The sequence below is a fragment of the Corythoichthys intestinalis genome, chromosome 13, assembly GCF_030265065.1.
Source record: "Corythoichthys intestinalis isolate RoL2023-P3 chromosome 13, ASM3026506v1, whole genome shotgun sequence".
Lineage (NCBI taxonomy): Eukaryota > Metazoa > Chordata > Actinopteri > Syngnathiformes > Syngnathidae > Corythoichthys > Corythoichthys intestinalis.
Genome location: NC_080407.1, coordinates 46,037,324 through 46,060,195, shown reverse-complemented (window position 1 = coordinate 46,060,195; position 22,872 = coordinate 46,037,324). Strand labels below are relative to the sequence as shown.

General features: G+C 46.2%; 1 protein-coding gene across 1 annotated transcript; it reads right to left on the bottom strand.

Annotated features, from left to right (window-relative positions):
* Window positions 1-300: 300 nt before the first annotated feature.
* On the bottom strand, window positions 301-22,566 carry si:dkey-172j4.3 (diacylglycerol kinase eta). The gene is made up of 32 exons (XM_057855643.1): window positions 22,390-22,566; window positions 21,897-22,249; window positions 21,680-21,772; window positions 21,504-21,605; window positions 14,396-14,506; window positions 14,233-14,313; window positions 14,063-14,167; window positions 13,865-13,997; window positions 13,691-13,797; window positions 13,491-13,616; window positions 11,885-11,987; window positions 11,656-11,815; window positions 11,471-11,579; window positions 11,252-11,391; window positions 11,107-11,194; window positions 10,951-11,042; window positions 10,789-10,888; window positions 10,612-10,677; window positions 10,375-10,546; window positions 8,537-8,641; window positions 8,349-8,433; window positions 8,179-8,286; window positions 8,001-8,097; window positions 7,824-7,931; window positions 7,650-7,763; window positions 7,445-7,579; window positions 7,167-7,330; window positions 6,989-7,094; window positions 6,727-6,816; window positions 6,540-6,653; window positions 6,356-6,464; window positions 301-4,345 (listed from the first exon to the last, which is right to left on the bottom strand). The coding sequence occupies exons 3-32, from the start codon at window positions 21,761-21,763 to the stop codon at window positions 4,293-4,295; spliced, it is 3,267 nt and encodes a 1,088-aa protein (XP_057711626.1). The 5' UTR covers window positions 21,764-21,772; window positions 21,897-22,249; window positions 22,390-22,566; the 3' UTR covers window positions 301-4,292.
* Window positions 22,567-22,872: the final 306 nt, after the last annotated feature.

The following is a 22,872-nucleotide window of genomic DNA, read 5'->3' as shown; positions in this document are numbered from 1 at the left end:
AAAAATGTGATGGTTAGTAAATGTTAATTTTATAAAGCAAGTGCAGGGAAATATATATATGGAATCAATCATGAGAAACAAACAAGGAAATAACAATCAAAACACAGCTGTAGTATTTAGTAGCACCACCTCTGGCTTTTATGACAGCTTGCGGTCTCTGAGGCATGGACTTGATGAGTATTCTTCATCAGTTTGGTGCCAACTCTCTTTGATTGCAGTTGCCAATGCAGATTCTTGACTCTTGACAAGGTGATGATGCTGGAACTTTTGTTTGGTGCTGGTCCAGTGAGATTTACAAAGATGACTGCCTGAAGAAGACATAATTCCCTCAGTCCTTGATGATATGGGGCTACATGTCAGGCAAAGGGACTGGGGAGACGGCTGTGGTTAAACCTTGCAGGTCGGAGCCTTGCTGTGGACAATTTTTTTTCCATTTTCCACCACAGGTTCTCAATGGGGTTGAAATCGGAGCTATTTGCAGGCCATTACATTGACTGGATGAGTCTTTCTCCAAGGAATGCTTTAAGTTTTTTAGCTCTGTGGCATGATGCATTGTCATCGTGGAAAATGACATACCGTATTGGCCCTGATTATAAGAAGACCCCCTCTTTTTCAAGACTCGAGTTTGACAAAAGACTTTTTGAACACTAAATTTTATACAGAAAATAATTGCAGTGCATCTGAAACAAATGATTATAACAACATTTTGAGAGAAAAAGCATGTTATTTTGCCTCATTCAAATCTTAATATCTGAACATTTAAATATGTAAACCAAAGTGCAATCACATTCGTAAATGAATGGCTTCTGGTTTTTGAAATGTAAATAAACTAGGGTTGTCAAAATTATCGCGTTAACGGGCAGTAATTAATTTTTTAAATTAATCACGTTAAAATATTTGACACAATTAACGCACATGCCCCGCTCAAACAGATTAAAATGACAGCAGTGTCATGTCCACATTTTACTTGTTTTTTAATCTCCCTCTGCTGGCGCTTGGGTGCAACTGATTTTATGCAACATGAGCATTGTGTAATTATTGACATCAACAATGGCGAGCTACTAGTTTATGTTTTGATTGAAAATTTTACAAATTTTATTAAAACAAAAACATGAAGAGGGATTTTAAAATAAAATTACTAGTACGTAAATTTATCTTTTGAGAACAAGTCTTTATATCTGTGGATCCCTTTAACAAAGAATGTCAATGTTAATGCCATCTTGTGGATTTATCTTTATAATAAACACAGTACTTATGTACAGTATGTTGAACATATATCAGTCGTCTTTGTGTCTTTCCATTCCAACAATAATTTACAGAAAAATATGGCATTTTTTTATAGATGGTTTGAATTGCGATTACAATTTTTAAGCTGTTATTAACTCGATTAAAAATTTTAATCGTTTGACAGCCCTAAAATAAACCAATCTATTGTGATAAAACCGCAATTGCAATAACTGCATTAACCATCAAAGTGAAGTCTATAACTGTAGTCTTGAAACAAATCTGAATAAGGAAAAACATTGCAATAAAATAATGCAAACTAGTTCAACTTGAGAGTAGCGGAGATCTGTCATGACAGAACATCGCTTCAATGATATCTGTCGCCATCTAGCCTCGTGAATGGGTATAATGTCTAGACCGCGAATATAAGTTGACCCCCACTTTGTCATCTTATTTCAATGCAAAAAAACACTGTCTTATATTCAGGCCAATACGGTATTTTCAATTGAAGGGATAAGAAAGTTTTCTAAAATTTCAAAGTAAACTTGTGCATTTATTGAAGATTTAACCACAGCCATCTCCCCAATGCTTTTGCCTGACATTTAGCCCCATATCATCAAGAACTGAGGGGAATTATGATGTCGTCTTCAGGGAGTCATCTTTGAAAATCTCACTGGAACACCACTAAACAAAAGTTCCAGCATCATCACCTTGTCCAATGCAGATTCTTGACACCTTGTCCAATTCATTCTTGACTCTTGACAAGGTGATGATGCTGGAACTTTTGTTCCATGTTTTTCCAACTCGAGTGTGGGTCTTGACTGTGTAAACGGGACAAGTCACATTAAAGTGGACCATCTTTGAGTCGTTCTCCAAGGAATGCTTTAAGTTTTAGCTCTGTGGCATAATGTGTTGTCATCTTGGAAAATGACATATTTTCAATTAAAGGGATAAGAAAGCTTTCTAAAATTTCAATGTAAAATTGTGCAATATTCTTTCATAGGTGCCAACTCTCGTTGATTGCAGTTGCCTGATCCTTGAAGGTCAGAGCCTTGCTGTGGACCATTTTTTTTTTCAATTTCCACCACAGGTTTTCAATATTGTTGAGATCTGGGCTATTTGCAGGCCATGACCTTGACTGGACGAGTCTTTCTGCAAGGAATGCTTTAACAGTTTTAGCTCTGTGGCATGATGCATTATCATCTTGGAAAATGACATTTTCAATTGAAGGGATAAGAAAGCTGTCTAAAATTTCAATGTAAACTTGTGCATTTATTGAAGATTTAACCACAGCCATCTCTCCAGTGCCTCTGCCTGACATTTAGCCCCATATCATCAAGGACTGAGGGAATTTCAATGTCCTCTTCAGGCAGTCATCTTTGTAAATCTCACTGGAACGGCACCAAACAAAAGTCCCAGCATCATCACCTTGTCAAGAATCTGCATTGGCAGCTACAATCAAAGAGAGCTGGCACCAAATTGATGAAGAATACTCATCAAGTCCATGCCTCAGAGACTACTACTAAATACTCGAGATGTTTTGATTGTTATTTCTTTGTTTGTTTCTCACGATTCCAGATTTTTTTTCCATAGAATGGAGTGATTCCATATAAATTTCCCTGCACTTGCGCGATAAAATTATCATTTACTGACCACCACAACGTTTTTTATTCATTCTTTTAGTGTTTCTGAATGCTAAAGAGTTGCACTTTTGAACTAATTCATTATTTTTTCAAGCTTTTTTATGAGTTTGTCCTACAAGATAAAATTTCTGAGTCAGTGCTCGTCCGAGACTGGTGATTCCATATTTTTTGCCAGGTCGTAGGTTATCCTTCATGTTTTGCCTCTCACCCGAGCAAGCAGGCTTAGTATTCTATCATTTCTCTGTTGTAAGGTTCTGATAACACCCTTGTTTGTCTTCTAGCTAGTGGCGGTGTCAGTCCAAGGGTAGGTCCGCGTGTTTTTCATTGTAAACCTTGCAATCAATTCAAAGCCCTGACAACTTGTCTTTGTCTTAAACAATTGGCAACACGCACACATGTGGGACTCTGCGGAACCCTGTTAAATAACATGAAAGCAATCATTAGTTTAAATATACTTCAGCTCGCCTTTTTTAAACCAGCACACGAATTGCCAACTTCGAAGCAAGTCGATGATACAGTTTTGAAAAAAGTCACACATATTCTACTACGCGAGTCGTAAATCAATCAGCGATTCATGAGTCCACCTTTTAAGCTTTGGCTTTAAGCTTCAAATGGTTGCACCGGCGGACGGGAACGACGTATCACTTCGACGGGCACGTGTGTGTTTACATGAAATCTTGAATATTTCCTCACAACATTCATATTCTTCATCCCGTTGCCGCGTTCCTCCCACCGAGAAGTGTGTAAAGTGCAAGGCAAGACAGTCAATTTGAAATGGACGCCACGTTACGCGCATGCTCCGCTTGGCACACGACACCACGAAAGCCCCAAAGGCAAAAAGGCGGCAGGCCGTCCGAGCGTCTTCAGCATCCTAAATGAATAGCGCGCAGCCGCGGCACCCCTCACGACAAGCGCTTAAGTTCAACACGATCACGTACATGAATGCACGGGAGGCAGCAAAAGAGAACAACAATTGGGAACGCTGCGTTACATCCACAATCAGCTGTTTGTTAGCAACTCCCGGTACCAGTGAGGCCACTGCAAGCCTAAAAAAAAAACTAAGAACCACTTGAAAACCTTGCATGTGCACATTATTAGCGGTAGTAATATTCACAGCTCAACACACAAATACATTCAATATGTTTGTTTCTTGTCACGGAAGGTCGCTAGCATAGCAACAAGGCGTCCCCGGGCGGTTCGCTTCAATCCGAAGGCAGTTTCGTTTGCGACGCTTGAATAAGCTGACCGCGCTCGGCGCGCGGGCGACGTGTAAACACCGTTTCAGACAGGACACATTCATTGCGGGCTCTTTCGGTAGCGCGGCAGACACGTCTCGAAACGAAAAGTACAGCGGGGGAAACGTCGTCGGCGCCTCCTCGTTCAGAAGTTGGCTAACAAAAGTCAAGCGCTCCGCCCAAAAGAAGCTCAGTTGGCTGACGGTTCTGCGTCAGGAGTCGCGGTTTTGACGTCCAATGTTCCTGAAGCACAGTGATTCCAAACCGTTAGCCATAGAAAATTAAGCTAGGTTCCATGGCAGGTCTTAATGCACAATTCTGATTTTTTTGTCATGTTTTTTTTTTGTTTTCAAAGGTGATCATAGCTTGATTTCCAACAGGAGGACACAAATGACACACAGAAATAACCCTCGTTTAGACTTATGTTCAAATTTTAATGGACGGATAGCGTGCACGCACTGTCCCTGCATGACGCACATATAGTATACGGACAGTTTGCCCCGACTCTCGGCCGTAAAAGCTATCTTGAAATATTGCTAATTTGGAGCACAGACCCCCAACCCCCATCTGATTTAATTTTTTTATGACTTGTCAAGCTCGCCTCTTCCCTAAAAGCCGCGTTCAGGCTAGGTGCTAATGCACAGCTCCATCGCTAACGTAGCGCCCTGTGTCTCTCGCTCTTTGGTGACGTAATTGCTGCATGAATTCTGATTCAGCAGGGTCGAGAACGAAAAGTGGTAATGTGTATGTGGCACAATTGATTTTGCCATGTGGCAAAATGTATTTTGGCAGTGTGGCATTTTTGGGGGGGGGCATGTGGCAATTTTTTGTTAGTGGCAAAATGGATTTTGGCATGTGGCGTATTTTTTTTTTTTTTTTTTTTGCAGTGTGGCATTTTGGGGGGGGCATGTGGCATTTTTTTATTATGTGGCAAAATGGATTTTGGCATGTTTTTTTGGTTTTTTTTTTTCGCCATGTGGCATTTTTTTGGGTGTGTGGCATAAGGGATTTGGGTATGTGGCATTTTTTTTGGGTGTGTGGGAAAATGGATTTTGGTATGTGGCCTTTTTGTTGGTATGTGGCAAAATAGATTTTGGCGGGTGGCCTTCGTTTTGCCATGTGGTAAAATGTATTTTGCCATGTCATTTTGTTTGCCATGTGGCATTTTTTTTTTTTTTTGGTATTTGGCAAAATGGATTTTGGCACGTGGCATTTTTTTTTTGTGTGTGGCTAACTTGATTTTGCCATGTGGCTTTTTTTGGGGGCGTATGGCAAAATGAATTTTGGCGTGTGGCATTTTTTAGGTATGTGGCAAAATGGATTTTGCTACGTGGCATATTTTTTGCCATGTGGCATTTTTTGGTATGTGGCAAAATTGATTTTGGCATGTGGCATTTATTTTGCCATGTGGCAAAATGGATGTTGGCATGTCTTTTTTTTTGGAATGTGTTTTAGTATTTGGCAAACTGCATTTTGGCATGTGACATTTTTTTGTGTGTGGCAAAATTGATTTTGGCATGTGGCATTTTTTTTTGGTATGTGGCAAAATGGATCTTGGCATGCGGCATTTATTTTGCCATGTGGCAAAATGGATTTTGGCATGTCATTTTTTTTTTTTTTTTGCCATGTGGCATTTTTTTGGTATGTGCCAAAATGAATTTTGGCATGTGGCATTTTTTTTGCCGTGCGGCATTTTTTTTTGGTGTGGAGCAAAATGGATTTTGGCATGTGCCTTTTTTTTGTGTGTGGCAAAATTGATCTTGCTATGTGGCATTTTTTTGGCATGTGGCAAAATAGATTTTGGCACGTGGCCTTTTTTTTTTCTTTGGTACCTGGCATTGCACGTCAATGCCATTGACGGCCACAAAAAAGTCCCACATGCCGAAATCCATTGTGCAACATACCAAAAAAAAGTTCCAAATGGCAAAAAAAAAAAATGCCACATGGCAAAATCAATTTTGCCACATACCAAATACCACTTTTCGTTCTCGCTGTATCTCTTCCGATTTAGGACACTTGACGGTTCAGACCGCAGCCACATTCGACAAAAATGTGGCCTAGATCAGATTTTAACCACATACGAAAGTGACATAGATCGGATTTGAAATGGTCCACTGTTATGCGACCTGTCCTGTTCAGACCGTCAAGTTAATGGCTGACTCGAGTCGGATGAACCCGAAAAAAAATCGGATTTGTGCATTAAGACCTGCGGTATGAACCTAGCCTTAGAAATTGCTTCTGAAAATGCTATACCTGAGAGCGAGCTGTTGGACTTCTGCTTGTGTAGCTTCTCCTTCTCCCTCTTCACCTTGGGCATGATCTTCAACTTCATGCTGCTTTTACTACAGGGACGCACAGACTCCTGTACGGGCACACAATCGTTCCCATGTCACAATGCCCGCATTGCGCTAACAGCAGAGCGCGTCACGGCCCCCACCTCCTCGGCACAGTGCATCAGCGGACAGATCCAGTGGATGTCGTCCAACTTGTGGAGCTCGCCACTCAGGCTGCTCAATGTTAGGCGGAGCTCCTCTTCCTCAGGTGAATCGGACTGAGAACGAGGAGAAGGTTGTATCTTTGACCAGGTACTCAAAATAGGCAGCAATGACAGAGGGAGAGCTCACTAGATGTTTGCCATCCAGAAGCATTGTCGTCTCCGCCTGCAGAACTTTGCTGCTGTTGACGATTTCCACGGCTGTGCTGCGACTCAGAAACTGAACAAATAGAGAAACGTTTCCAGTCACGACACGTCGGCTGGGCGTCGAGGCGCCCCGGGACGCTTCGGGTTTGAGGAGTAACGGCGTCCCCGCACGTTTCGTGTACAAATGTGCATTGCGTGGGTCCGGCGGGCCATCTGTCGCCCCGTCTGGACCCATCTGTCCCTACCTCGGGGCTGGACAGCTTGGCCTCAGTCAGCACAACGGCACTGGCGTTGACAGCGTGCGCCAGCTCTTGCTCCACCAGCTTGTGGATCTTAGCAGCCTCACGTATCCTGGGAAGGAGGACAATCGCTCGTGAGCAGAGAGGAATAAAGCTCCCCTGAGGGATTTTGCGCGTCACTGACTTGCTGATGAGCGTTTCAGCCACCAAGCCCAGCTGCTGCACCTGAGCGCACTCTTCCTCCGTCAGGTACTCCATGGACTGCTGCGAGTTGAGGCGGGGCCTGTTGGCCCGATCGCTGTCGATCTTCAACTTGTCCTCCCATGACTTTAATGTGCTCTCAAACGCCTACGAGAACACAGAGATGACCGAAAGACTGCTTTAGAACGCGCCACCGTCCTCCTTACTGAAGCTACACGACAGACTACGAACTATATAACGGCATGAAAATGCAGAACCGACCCTGTCCCTGGTCAGCATCTGAGCTCGATTCTTGTGGAGTATCTTGACGATTCCCGGTGGCTGGATCCAGGCCTCGCCGTCCACTTGTACGGGGACACCCTCATCCCCCAAGATGGTGATCTTTACCTGGCGACACTGAACGCAAGATGTCCTACGTCAGAACATCCGTCCTAAGACTGTGCAAAAGACGTTCCTACCAACCAACCTGCGCAATCCGGTGGTGCTGCAAGTTGATGACTCTGGACATGGCCATTTGCATACTGCCAAACACCGCTACTACTTCCAGCTTTTTGTCGTCAAAAGACGGTGCGCCAAAATTCTGCAGGGCAAAAAGTGCTCATTCTAACCAAAGTCCGCACGTTTTCAATACTCCACTCACATTGTCCTCCTTGGTGCCTCCCCAGAAGTTGATCCCCCCGGCATAGCTAGGTATGTTGAGCACCGCTAGGCCCTGGAGAATGGGCAGAGGAACAGCGACGCCGTCGCACTAGACACAGAAGATTCAGTGTTATATAACGAATCGCTTTCTGAAATAGAATCCAGATATGCACTCTACCTCCAGCTGAACTCTCTGCTCCAGGTTCTTGTAGGTCTTCTGGACCAGCTCTTTAGTCCCTAGGACTCCGTACCACATCATGTTTTTTGTGCGACTGCTGCAGGATAACATCGCAAACAAACATCCTCACCTTCTATTTTTGGAGAATGGATCAATGACCCTGGGTTTCTCTTCTTACCTGCACTTTTTCGGATGTTCATCGCGCTTGTTGTTGAACTCCAGCGAGATCTTGGCGTCCAGGCCGATGCCAAAGTAGTTGTTCATCACGCACTTCTCCCAGCATTGTCTGCGGACAGACACAAAATAAGGACAAATAAGCCACCGGCGCGGTGAAGAGTTAATACTTACACAGAGTCCTCATTGTAGTTGACCGTGTGGAGGTTTGCCGATTTTTCCAGCACGATGGGTGATGATGGACTTAAATTTTTATAGCCTGGACAGAGGAAGTGTAGCGAAGGCTTAGACGGAGTTGTTTCCAAAAATGTGGAAAGCGGCGATTGCTGCTACAAACTCGAGATTATTCGATTTTTCTTTACATGTGCGCATCTCGGCATCCTTGAGCTCCTCACTGTTTTCCTGTTTGACGGAAGATGCTGACCACATCCTGTGGACTTGAGTGTGTCGGTTCTGCTCGTCCACCACTGCAAGAAAAAAAAAATTACGACTACCGTAATTTTCAGACTATAAACCGCTACTTTTTTCCCCTCATTTTGAATCCTGCGGCTTATTGTCCAGTGCGATTTATCTGTTGATTTATTTGGGTTAATAGGTAACACTTTGACAGCAGCGTCATAACTATGACATGACACTATTATGGGCATTAATGACATTATGAATTATGTCACTACGTTTATGTCCAGCTCGGATCTTTACATCCATTAAAAAGTGGGATGATTTGCCGGCTGACACTAAATGACATTAGTCATAAGCATTCATCAATGCTCATGGTATAGTATGATGTCATAATTATGATGGTCCTATGACAGTCTTATAGTGCCACTGTCAAGTGTTACCAAATATCATAACTTGCAATTAATGAAACAACTAAATTAGCATATAACATGAATTTTGATTGTTATTTACACCTGTAGCGCTGCAATGCATGCTAGGAGGCATGTTAGACGACAACAGTGTTGACCGATAGTGGCAGCAGAGGTTGACTGTCTCCCCCAAGGGAGCAGTGATGGCTAAATGAAACTTCTTGAAGCAATGAAGCTTTGCAGCTAATTGGTTCAAAGCTTCATGGTGGTTCATTTCATCTTATGACAGTCTTTTGATGCCTCTGTCAAATAAAGTGTTATTGGCAGGGGTGCACATAATTTTTTTGCCCAGGTTCTCAGATGAGCACCTGGAGATCTGACTTGGTCCTCATTGAGCTTGAGAGCCGACCCGCCTGATGCGATAAATTTATGACAAGCTTTACTTAGAGCCAATTAACTTTAATTAATTATATTAACAATTAATGCTTGATTAACATCAACTGGCACAACAAAATTGCCATTACTTTGAAGTGAAATGTAAAGAAATAAAAAGCACCAATTCAAAATAAAGGGCATTATGCGGCTCCCACATTAACTCCAAGCCTTTTTAAAAGTGGGATGTCCTCCTCATAAGACCTCATTGAACGTGTATGTTTAGCTTTGTAAAATGCGAGCAAAAACACGTTTGTCAGTGCATGTCGCTGTTCATTACCTTTATTCCGCCACTTGTCCACAGGGCGAGTGGGGTCCTGTTTGACATCGATAGTTTGCTTAACTGCCACATGCTCTGTTTTTTTCGTGCTTTTCAAAGTTTGGATGGCTGAAATTCTTTGACCCTACATAAAATGCGCTGCTCTTATCGGCGACATTGGGATTCTCACGGCACATTTTGTACTGCATTTCCGTGCGAGCATCATTTGCTTCTAGCCATGGTACCTCCTGTAGCCACTTTCAGCAAAAGTCATTTTTTTCGGTGGCTCCGGTGACGTCTCCGTCGTCTGTCTGTCTTTTGGGGGAACACAGAAGTAATTACTCAGTGTGGCCTGCCTCTTCGACATTTTGAGAAGTTATTTTCTCGTGTCCGCCGCAAATACAGTGGTCAGCCATCGGTACGCAAAAGTGTATGGAAGCCGTTGAGGGCCAGCGCGTTTGTCTACGTCCAGTACGCATGCGCGCATGCGGACCACTTATGTGCACCCCTGGTTATTGGTTAATATCTTTTGGTGTAAATATCCCATAGTACAATAGGGACAGCTGCGACTTATAGTCCAGTGAGGCTTATCTATGAAAAAATGCTATTTTTGTGTCAAATTTGCTGGGTGGCGGCTTATAGTCAGGTGCACCAAAAATTACGGTGAGTGTGCTGGAATGAAGCGACTGCACTCCTCTTTCACCTTTCTCGGCCTGTTCGATGATTTGCCTTAGCGCCTTTTTCAGACTGTTTGCACGCAGCATTAGCTGCTCCCTGGAGCGGTACGTTTGGCCATCGGAGCACCCGTCGTCGCCGTCTTTATCAGGGCCGGAGCCACAGTCTCCTCCGCCAGCCGGGGAACCCGCCGGAACAACCTGGGAAAAACAGGAAAATGATCATTTGTTTTGCCCTTGGCGCTAGTTGTCGCTCCTTTCCTTACCTGAGCTTCAGCTTCCTCACTTAAGGCTTTGACAAGGGAATCCAGCTTCTCATTTAGCAAAGCACACTGGGACAGGACAAAAAAGCAGTCATTTGTAGCAAGAGTTTGGAGAACATCCTTTTTTGGTCGCATGACCAACAAAACAAGCTGTTATACAAGCACTTGTGTAACTGCAACCTTCTTTGCCATGGCGTCCGCTTCCTCCTTGTTCTCCGTGGCTCTCTCATACGCTTTGCCCACCTCGGCCACAAACTCGTTCACCGTCCCACACAGGAACCTGTCGAGTGAGAGGGGGAATGACTCGAGCGGTTACGTGACATCGTCAGTTTCCACGCATACCTGGCAGAGGAAATGACATCGCTGTGTTTGTCTGAATCCAGGATTTTAGCCAGGTGGGACGCCACCGAGTCGGCATACTGAGTGATGTGAACCTGACAAAAAGCAACCCAATTACGATAACTGCGGCGCTGCTTTTTTGTTGCTGGCGACGCTCACCTGCAGGGGGCATTCAAGGATGTCGTCTTCCTTGCCTGACGGGGCATGTTTAGAAGTGGCGGGAACCTCGTAGGTCATCACGCTCCAGCTGAGCGAGTGAAACCTATGAGAACGCTGCAGAGTTTTGCAGGCCGGAGTCTCTTACCGGTCCAGCATTTTGGTGGTGGCCCTCTCCAGCTTCTCTAAGATCTGCAGCAGCTGGGCGTCATCATCGCAGAGGCCCCCCCAGCCCAGAACGCGGGCTAGGTCGTTCCCGGTACCCAGCGGTAGCACACCAAGCTGGCACTGCCAAACAACAGAGGGCGAGGGACTCAAACCGTGCGGGATACCAAACGTAAACCCTGTCTCACCGCATCTCGCCTACCTGTTTGTGAAGATTGAGTTTATCCAGCATTGAAAGCACCCAGCCCACGCTGCCGTCACCCCCGCACACTAGGATGCGAAATGTCACAAACTTCTGAAAGAGGCGCAGGCTGGAATGCGGAAGAAGGCTTCGTGAGGAAAAAGCTGACAGTCCACATCAAGCGCGGATGACGACGCCTACCATACCCGAGCTCCGGCCCTCCGTTCATCAGGTCAAAGACTTGGGCTGGGTTGAGGAGCTGCTTGAACTTGCGGAGGAACTTAACCCCCTGGTTGTCCCCGCTTTTGGAGTTGACCAGGACCAGAAGAGGGCTGGAACAGGATGCCGATGTAGCCTTCCAGAAGCCTGATGAAGTTGATAGGTTGAAGAAACGCTAAGAGGTCAAGACAATCGTTTACGCGAGAGGCCTCTCACCGTCAGAGTCGATGCTGTTAAGTGCAGTAGGAGGGATAATGGACACCCGACACTGACCCAGAGGGCAAACTTTGCCCATTTGTTCTCTACAGCTGTTGTGGACCTGGAGTCACACACACATCTCCATAGAAACTCAAATTCCAGGAGAACCTTCATACAGTGAGGAGCAGAAGTATTTGCACTCCTTGTGATTTTTCAAGTTCACCCACTTAGAAAATAGGTAGAGGTCTGAAATTTCAATCATAGCTGTTTAATTTACTGGGGTTCATAAGTATTTGTACCCCTTAGAAAATCGGTGCTAATATTTAGTGCAGAAGCCTTTGTTTGCAATTACAGAGGTCAGACACTTTCTGTAGTTTGTCATCAGGTTTTCACATATGGAAATGGGGATTTTGGCCTATTCCTCCACACAAATCTTCTCTAAATCTGTCAGGTTTCAGCTCCATTCAATGATTTTCTATTGGATTGAGGTCTGGAGACTGGCTAGGCCACTCCAGAACCCGAATTTCCTTTTTACGCAGCCACTCCTTGATCAGCTTGGCTGTGTGCTTCGGATCATTGTCATGTTGGAAGATCTAGCCACGACTAATCTTCAAGTCTCTGACTAAGGGAAGGATGTTGTGGTTAAAAATCTGATGGTACATTTCACCATTCATCCTCTGCTTTATACACTACAGCCCCAAAGCATGAGGTTTCCACCCCCATGCTTCACAGTGGGGATGGTGTTCTTGGGATTGTACTCATCCTTCTTTTTCCTCCACACTTAACAACTAAAGTTTGCACCAAAAAGTTCTACTTTGGTCTCATCTGACCGCATGACTTTCTCCCATGATCCCTCTGTGTCATTCAGATAGTCCCTGGTAAAGTTCACATGTGCTGACTTCAACAGGGGAACGTTCTAAGGAACGCAAGATTTTAAACCATTGCACCGGAGTGTTCTACTGAGAGTAGCCTTTCAAACTGTGCATCCAGCTCTCTTCAGGTCATTGACCACCTCCTGCTGTGTAGTTCTAGGCTGAGCCCTCACTTTTCTCATCATGAGTGATGCCCTACGAGGAGAGATTTGACATGGAGCCCCAGTCCGAGGTAGATTATCAGTCATGTTTAGCCTTTTCCATTTTCTAAACATTTCTGCAACTGTTGATTTATTCTCACCAAGCTGCTTTCCAATTGTCGCATAGCCTTTTCCAGCTTTGTAAAGCTCAAAAATGTTTTCTCTCATGTCTTTCGAAAGCTCTCTGGTCTTGCCCATGGTAGCAGTTGGATTAATGACTGACTGTGGGGTGCACACGTCACAATAATGAACTCAAACGGGTGGTGGGTGGGTGTGTGGGTGGTTACTCATAAGGTAAAGGTGGACTTTTTTTTAAGGTAGACTGACAACTCTTTGAGTGGCATAATTATTGTTGATTCTCATGGGTGCTGTGATTGAAATTTCCGACCTCTACCAGTTTTCTAAGTGGGTGAACTTGCAAAATCGCATGGGGTGCAAATACTTCTGCCCCTGAATCCTCACTATATTTGAAATCATGTAGCCTATTCTCTCGTTCTAGATTCTAAAGTCCTTTCATTTTTGCGCGATGATATCAGAACAAGAAAATCTTACGATAGCCTTGCACCACAGGCAGCGCCAGTCTTGCAGCCTTCGCACACTGCCGCAGTTCTTGTCGCACATCACGCACTTTGCGCTGACGGGCAGGTTGCCTTCCAGCCACTGGTGGGGCATGGACACCTGGGCAAAAGAAGCGCTAGGTTATTTCCAGAGAACATTACAGCACGCGCGCGCACAAAAAAACCTGAACGCACCCCGTCCTCATCTTCGATGATGTCGTTCCCGATGGAGGCCAGCGTGGTCCACTTGCAGTTGTTGGTGGAACGAACCGCGCAGCGCTTGTGAGCCTTAAATTTGCATACTTATGGGGATAGCAAGTACAATCGGGTTAATTACTATGCGAATAGAGTCTGTGCGAATGCGTGTACCTTCGCAAGAAAGTCCATGGGAGGTGACGCCCGGCAGAGCCTCTCTGCAGACGTTGCAGAAAGTGGGTCGGGCATGGGAGCACGCGTACCAGTTGTGCATGCCCGAAAAATGCTCCATGTTGAACTGGCTGGCCTGCACAGAGTTGAAGCTATCACCCTGGGATTCAACGTGGAAACAATAAAATAGTTCAGACCCACCTCGTAGATTTCCCATTTCTGGACTGATCTGAGAGCCCCGATCCAGTCTTCCATTTCTTTCCTGTTCTCAGCACACAGCATCAATTTGCGAAAAGGAGTGATCACCTGAAAAACCGACAGTGTCAGGAAGAAGTCGCGGTCTGCATCACCAGGCCACGGCAATTGCTCACCGTGAAGCTGTTGTTGATGTTCTTTGGGCCCGTTTCGGCCACGCTAGCATCTGACAGGTCCACCTCGTCAAAAATCAGAGACTGAAAGAACACACAAATGGACCGTGGAATGAGATTGACAGAAATTCTTAGCGCTAGTCGTTTTGGGGAGCTTTTTTGTTACCTTGCAGTCCTTGGCGTAGTACAGTGTCCTGCCTCGGAGCTTGAAGTAGCGGCGCTTCCATCTTTGGAAGGAGCTTGTCTGCTTCAACAGGATTCCCTCTTTCACACTCTTCTATGTACACAAATGAAGGTTCACGTGAGGCTTCAGTGACTCAGGTTTGGGTCCTTGACCAACATAGTAGACTGTCACACTTGTTTGTCTTTCAAAATATGAAGAGGAGGAAGTCATCTATTGTGTCAGGTTACACGGCAAACATTCTCGACAAACACTGTCACCCGGAAAGAGAAATGATCTCATAATCTGGAATGTGTTCGGATGCGAATCATGAGTTTGCTTATCTCAACAGTCCTGCCATTGCACTCGAGCAATTGCGCTACATTCCGCTTTATAACCGTTTGGACTTTGTTCCAACTCGAGCCCTCTGAACCACGTACCAAGCAAAGGGATCCTTTCTGATGTGGCACTGACCTCTTGCTCAGATTGGCAGCTTTGTCCCAAATTGGCTTCCGAACAGCTCAGCTGCTCATCCTCATCGAGACACAAGGGAGCTACGCAGCACCCTACGGATCTGTAGATGGCCGGCATCGGCGGGCTACCCGTGACATAAACCTCGCCAGAGACGCTCGTTTTTGGAGTCACTTCCCAATGGCACAAGAGTAAAAATGGATTCAAGGCGACGAAGCAACAGCTGCTTCCTGAGTCTCCAGACGGGACCGGTCCACAGCTCACTTTCCGCAATACCAGACCGCTTCCGCTGTGAGTTGACACCCCCTCAGGTGTGTCACAAGGCCCGCCCTTTTCAGTGTGTACCCAGTCAGACAGGTTCCTCTAGTAATATATATAGCTACAAGGAAATAGGCTTGTTCCTACCTGAGCACACACACACACGAACTCTGGTGTTTGTGTGCTTGTGAGCATGTCATTCTGTAATTTAATGAGTTCAAAGTCGGCAAGTCTCCAGTTCTTTTCTTCCTCCTGTGCCATCTCAAGTCAACCGCCTACTCAATTAACATTGTCAGACTTGAAAGAAAATTGGGCGGCTGCCGTGTGTCAAAAACGGTTGATCACGAGGATTTGTGTAGGGACTCTTTACGCTGTCATTTTAAAGCATGCTTATAGCGGCAGATAAGCTCATATAGTGGGGCAAATAAGTATTTAGTCAACCACTAAATTGTCCAAGTTCTCCCACTTGAAAATATTAAAGAGGCCTGTAATTGTCACCATTGGTAAAACTCAACCATGAGAGACAAAAAAAAAACAAAAATCACAGTTTGATTTTTAAAGACTTTATTTGCAAATCATGGTGGAAAATAAGTATTTGGTCAATACCAAAAGTTCATCTCAATACTTTGTTACGTACCCTTTGTTGGCAATAACGGAGGCCAAACGTTTTCTGTAACTCTTTACAAGCTTTTCACACACTGTTGCTGGTATTTTGGCCCATTCCTCCATGCAGATCTCCTCTAGAGCAGTGATGTTTTGGGGCTGTCGTCGGGCAACACTGACTTTCAACTCCCTCCACAGATTTTCTATGGGGTTGAGATCTGGAGACTGGCTAGGCCACTCCAGGACCTTGAAATACTTCTTATGAAGGCACTCCTTTGTTGCCCTGGCTGTGTGTTTGGGATCATTGTCATGCTGAAAGACCCAGCCACGTCTCATCTTCAAAGTCCTTGCTGAGTGAAGGAGATTTTCACTCAAAATATCTCGATACATGGCCCCATTCATTCTTTCCTTTACACAGGACTCAAACCGTGCAGAAAAACAGCCCCAAAGCATGATGTTTCCACACCCATGCTTCACAGTATTTATGGTGTTCTTTGGATGCAGTTCAGTATTCTTTCTCCTCCAAACATGAGATTCTGTGTTTCTACCAAAAGGTTCTATTTTGGTTTCATCTGACCATAACACATTCTCCCAGTCCTCTTCTGGATCATCCAAATGCTCTCTAGCGAACCTCAGACGGGCCTGGACGTGTACTTTCTTCAGCAGGGGGACACGTCTGGCAGTGCAGGATTTGAGTTCCTGGCGGCGCATTGTGTCACTGATAATAGCCTTTGTCCCAGCTCGGTGTAGGTCATTCACTAGGTCCCCCCGTGTGGTTCCGGGATTTTTACTCACCGTTCTTATCATTTTGATGCCACGGGATGAGATCTTGCATGGAGCCCCAGATCGAGGGAGATTATCAGTGGTCTTGTATGTCTTCCATTTTCTAATAATTGCTCCCACAGTTGATTTCTTTACATCAAGCGTTTTACCTATTGCAGATTCAGTCTTCCCAGCCGGGTGCAGGTCTACAATTTTGTCTCTGGTTTGGAGTGTGACTGACTGAGATTGTGGACAGGTGTCTTTTATACCGATAATGAGTTCAAACAGGTGCCATTAATACAGGTAACGAGTGGAGCCTCGTTAGACCTCGTTAGTAGAAGTTAGACCTCTTTGACAGCCAGAAATCTTGCTTGTTTATGGTTGACCAAATACTTATTTTCCACTCTAATTTGGAAATAAATTATTTAAAAATCAAACACTGTGATTTTCTGGGTTATTTTTTCCACATTCTGTCTCTCATGGTTGAGGTTTACCAATGTTGATAATTACAGGCCTCTCTAATCTTTTCAAGTAGGAGAACTTGCACAATTGGTGCTTGACTAAATACTTATTTGCCCCACTGTACTTAAGTGCTCTTCTAAGTGAACCAATGGCGAGTCTTGACTGATTGGGATAAGAAGTCGAAGAAAAACCTCGGCAGCATCATGACTCTTGGTACAAAGAGCAACTAGTTTTTTGCTACTTCATAAAATGTGGGGACCCTGTGACCTTTTCACGTATATGCTGGTGTTTTTTTTTTTGGTGCGCAAACGCCAAAGGAACGCAAAACCAAGCTAACGTTGGGTAAAGTCCAGAAATTTTTAAAATAGACTCGTGTCGGCTGTGGTGCAAACATGTCGCTGTGACCACGAGCACGGGTGCTCAGTTAAAACAAGGCGTGGGAGGACTTTGCACCATGGCGACCACATCCTGTCTCATGCACCCCCTGTATGGTTATTTATAGACGCGCAAACACGCACAGCGCACAAGACTTGGACAGGAAAAGAAACTGATGAGTTTCTCTCCTGTCACTCACAATCCTTCAAGTTTAGCCGCATGTTTTGGCTGTTAATGTGATTCTGTACTATCATCCCATTTTTGGGATTCTGCCTGAAGGGGTTAGTGCATGGAAGGACACATAATCTCCTGCTAGTGATGGGAAAGAGGGGGGGTTGTCGGAACATACGGACCAAATCTGGCGCTGGTGCTGCATAATCCCACCACGCACAGACACACAAACATGCACGCACACAAGAGCAGGAAAAGGAAAGTGATGACAGACGCTTCTCCTGAATGTTCCCATGCCGTTAGCATGTTATTAATTGGCATTTGTGTTTCCGATTTAGCATCATTTGCCGACACTTTCGCGGATTTATGAGTGAACATCATGCAGGATGATTGGGGCCTTGTTCATTTGCTGCTCCGACCCAAACCCCGCCCCCTACAGGAGGAGTAGACCATGGCTTATTTTAGGAACGGTGCATAAGCTACACCAGCCCCTCGTTCTGAATGATGAATGAGGCAGAATTAGACATGTTCAGAGTGTCATCATCTGCTTTATCGCCACAGATGCTAAAACCCAGTCGGGATTAAAGTGGTGTTCGCGCAAAGAAGCTAAATCAGACACCTGGACAGACACCCTTAGCCTTGTAGCTTCGAAGGAATGACAAAGCTAGTTGTGCTCCGATGATGAGCGAGGTCGGGTTTCAAAGAAGAGATGGAGGGAAAGCGATACGCATGCACTCAGCAGCGATCAATGCCACTCGTTGGGACGCCTACGGAAACAAGCAAGCGCTCATGTCAGGTTGCGGCTAATTAGTGACAAGACAAACACACCTGATACGCATCCAACATTGTTCTATCCTTGTCATTGGCGCGTTTTCAAAGTGGGTGTCGCTCGTTTGACATGGGCACCCAAGATAGCTCGTTAGCTGTATTTTCATCTCGCAGGGAGGGGAGGGGCACGACCTCATTAACAGCAGGCTGAGGAGAGTAGTCGCACTGGGACAGAAAGGGGAAAGACAAAAAGGGATGGAGCCGCTCGGGGAGAAGAAAAAGGGATGTCGTACAGCAGCTTGGGGATGTGAAGGACAAGGCGAGGACAAAAGGAGGACAAGCAGAACATGCTAATCGGCCTATACGCGACTGATGATGAACATCATTGCTTCCGGCAAGGAAGCCGAATAAGAGCTATGCTGATTTCGGATCCTATTACATGGAGAGACCACTTTCCGTCTCTTGACTAGTTTCCACTCCAACGCTATCCCATCCACGCTTTTGTCTTTGCAGCGCCGCATCCTCTGAGTATGGAGCCCGCGTAGCCGGGGGCATAAATCAGAGCGGGCGCGCAAAAAGACACGCAGGCGCATCCCACACGTCGGTGTGTGCGCTAGTTTGGCCGGCCCACGCGCGCACCTAGAACTTGTCCATGCCTACGCGCACACTAACAGAAACTCAACTAATGCGCTTAGGCCAAAACTAGTGTTTTTGCAGTTTTTCAGCAGGCGCTAACATTGAAACCAACGTGCTAAAATTAGGTTGCAGTTTGGGGTGTGCAAACCACTGCGGTACCTTTCTGGTTCTGGCCCTACCTGGAGTGTTCAGTGTCCCAAGTCCTAGGGCAGTGGTTCTTAACCTTGTTAAAGGTACCGAACCCCACAGGTTTCACATGTGGATTTACCGAACCCTTCGGAATGAGATAATATAGCGTTATTTTTTACAAATTCAAAACCGATATATCTAAGCTAGCAAGCTAACATAATTTAGCAAATTCCCGTTCAAAATTCTTCTCATTTTGACAGAATGTTTCATAAACAGCTCAAAATTTGAGACCACGCTGCCCTTTGGTCTGTTGTATTCCCTCATACCAAGTGGGAGTCAACCTTCCACTGAGCAAACCAGGTCCTCCTCCCATCAGATCGAGGACCACCAGTTAAAAGAAATGGATAAAGCCTGTAAATTGGGAGCAAACCAGTGCAAAACCTGGTCTAAAAAGCCACTGTGCCTAGATTTAATCAGCGTACGAAAACAGAGCTCTGCATTTCTTTACCTACGGCGAACCCCTTAGACTCACTCACCGAACCCCTGGCGTTCGATCGAACCCAGGTTAAGAACCACTGTCCTAGGGCTTCTCTCGCACATCTTAGGGTGGCTTGGCTCAGTGGAAGCATAGTTGTCCCCCAACCTAGAGGTTGTGGGTTAGATTCTCTGCTCTGATGAACTCGTCTAAGTATCCTTGAGCAAGATACTGAACTCCTGGTGCTGGCTTTGAGGGCCTTGAAAGGTGGAAAGGCGCTATACAAGTATAACACCATTTACCATATCGGCCAAGCTACCCAGCCCGCTGGGGAGATGCTGTATTTACTAAAACGGGTATCCAAACAATGCCCAGTTTTCATCGGCCCACAGAAAACTATGAAAATATCATTGAGTATGGCCTGCATTAGCAACTTGAGTTCAGCTTAAATTTTGTTGCACCACTAAAACAGTGCCTGTTCATTAGGTCAAAACCTGACAAAAATAGTTTCTGTATTTTAATTTGTTGCAATATCTTTATACTACGCGTGTAGCAGGTAGCATTTTTCAGTTATAGACATCAAATCCATCATCTATGGAAGTGGTCTCCAAACTATTCCACATAGGGCCGCAGTGGGTGCAGGATTTCACTCCAACAAAACAAGACCACACCTTTTCACCAATCTGGTGTTTTATAAGTGTAATCAGTTGATTGCAGTCAGGTGCTACTTGTTTTAGTACAAACCACATTGGTTAAAATGTCTGTGCCTGATCGGTATGAACAAAAACCAGGACCCATAGTGGCACTCGAGGACCTGTTTGGAGACCCCTGATCTACAGCTTAGTCCGAGGTCAGGTCGCGGAGGCAGCAGCTTTATCAGGGAAGCCCAGACTTCCCTCTCCCCAGCCACTTCAACCAGCTCCTCTGGCGGAATCCCAAGGTGTTCACAGGCCAACCAAGAGACAGTCTCTCCAGGATGTCCTGGGTCGTCCCCGGGCCTCCCGCCGGCGGGACATGCCCAGAACACCTCTCCAGGGAGGCATCCGAACCAGATGCCCGAGCCACTTTAACTGGCTCCCTTCAACGCGGAGGAGTAGCGGCTCGACACAGAGACACACACTTCTCACCCTAACGGGTTCTCAAATCCATTTGACCCGGAAAGACTGGCATTTAGTGACCATATTTCACTGCCATCGATGGCGTCTCTTGCCGTCAATGGTAGCTAATAAGCTAATGGGATAATCTCTCTTCAATATCACCTTGGAAGTCGAGCGTGCTGACCGCTGAGCTAAAAGCATCCCCATTCAAAGGCATCTAAAGAAAGGTTCCCTAACATGCTAACATGCATCCTTGGAAGTCGAGCGTGCTGACCGCTTAGCTAAAAGCATCCCCATTCAAAGGCATCTAAAGAGAGGTTCCCTAACATGCTAACATGCATGTGGGACACCACTAGCGCACAAATGCACACCTACACCATGAGCGTAAAGTGCACACCGGAGGAAAGAGTGTGAAAGCTTACGTAACCAAACTTGCAGCGGAGGAGGAAAAGGAGGAGGCACTTCACCGGTGCGCCAGCACAAGCTAGTGCATGAATCAACTCCATCCGTAAGAAACGTCAAACCGGGGGGGTTTTAGCCACGAGTCTCCAAGGTCGCGTGGAGGTGAGCATAACCAGCGCACGCCAAGACTCTAACGGGTGTGGCTGTCCTGTGCAAAAGGACGCCAAGGCGCTAAGATTTTGAGTTTGAAATCAAGTTTTTGAGGGTCACCGCGGAGGTCACGTGAAAGCTAGGCTTTCCCGAGGCTATCGCCATGGCAACGGGCGGCAGAATCCCGCGCCTCTGATTGATCCCAATGCAATTTCCAGCCAACGGTCGATGGCGGCGCTACATAATGATCCGGACTTGACACAGTGACATTGAGCTCGCATGAGTGCTACGCATCTAATTCACTTATTATTCATGGGAAGACCGGTGTTTTATAGTAAAACGGGGTCAGTCCTACCTTGGCCCGCATCTGACCCGAGGTGGACACTTTGCGGATCAGCTTGTGCGACGTCTCTTGCTCCCCGTCGCTGTCGGAGGACTCGTCTCCCGCGTCGCCGGCCTACGAGAAAGCTGGGTTTTGATTCAAACTGGCATTGATCGGCTAAATGTCGCTCGGACCCAAGTTTGACTTACGAGAGGGGTCCTCTCGGGGTCCGCCCGGGTCGACTCGCCGGGTTCCGCCACGTATAGAACGTTGGGGTTGAGTTTGGAAGCCATGACGGGACTCTGCAGAAGAGGTGACAGCACTTGTATTCTCCGTACGGATAGATGTGGAGGGGTGGGTGGTCTGGGTAAGGTGATGCTCGGGAAGGGGGTGGGGGGGTCTCCTCTCAAGCGCACATAAGCAAACCTTTTCCTGTATGGTTGTCTTGTTGTTCTCCAAAACGGCCCCTTAGGATGGCGACATATGTGGTGGTGATGGTGGTGATGATGAGAGGCGAATAGAGGAGGAAAATGTCGCTCGTTGGCAGGTTCCGGCGCGCGTTTCAGCCCCCATCCCGCCCTGCCTGCGCGTCGAATTGCCGTCAGCGGGAAAGCAACGACACGCGCGCGGCTTACCTTCCCTCGGCTGCCGCGAACGCTCGTCGCCCGCTTCCGAGTGCTCGCCGGCGGGCCCTTCCTCCTTCTCCGCTGGCTGCCGGAAACGAATTGGAGCAGGTAGGAAGAGCGGTGGAGGACAGGGAAGAGGGAAATAAGAGAAGGCTGGGCGGAGGAGGAACAAGGGCGAGCAAGTGAGAGAGAGATTCAAAAGCGATGCGGATCCGTGGTTAAAACGTTCAGAGCGCGCGCGCGTGCACGCGCAGTAAATGAAGGCCAATTATTATGATTAACCCTCACGTTACCTTCAAATGATCTTGGGCTTTGGGGCTCAGTTCGACCCCGAAATTCTGAAAATGGACATGTTCCACCCTCCTATTTAAAATAAACACTAGTCATCTTGTCGTCTTGTGCATGCATGTGTGTGCGCTTCCATCCTGTGGTTGCCCTTAACGACAAAAAGATGAAGCGGCGGTGGGAGGTGATGATGAGGATGACGACGATGATGATTTTCACTGCACCACTGTCACGTTATCTCATTCGTTTGACGACAAAGACCGGACCTCTATTGTCGTCGTCGGCAGCCAATTAAAGCCATTCCAAAGCAACAAGTACTCGAATCGGTGTTTAAGATAAAGGCATGCGGCCGTGGAGCTCGTGTGCGTGCTGCTATGCTGCCACCTAGTGGCTCCCAATGGCCAAGCGTGAAAAGCACGGGAGACCCCGCCCACCTGTGCGTCATCTTCCGAAGCTCGGATGGAAGGGAAACCTTTGAATCAGCCATGTTG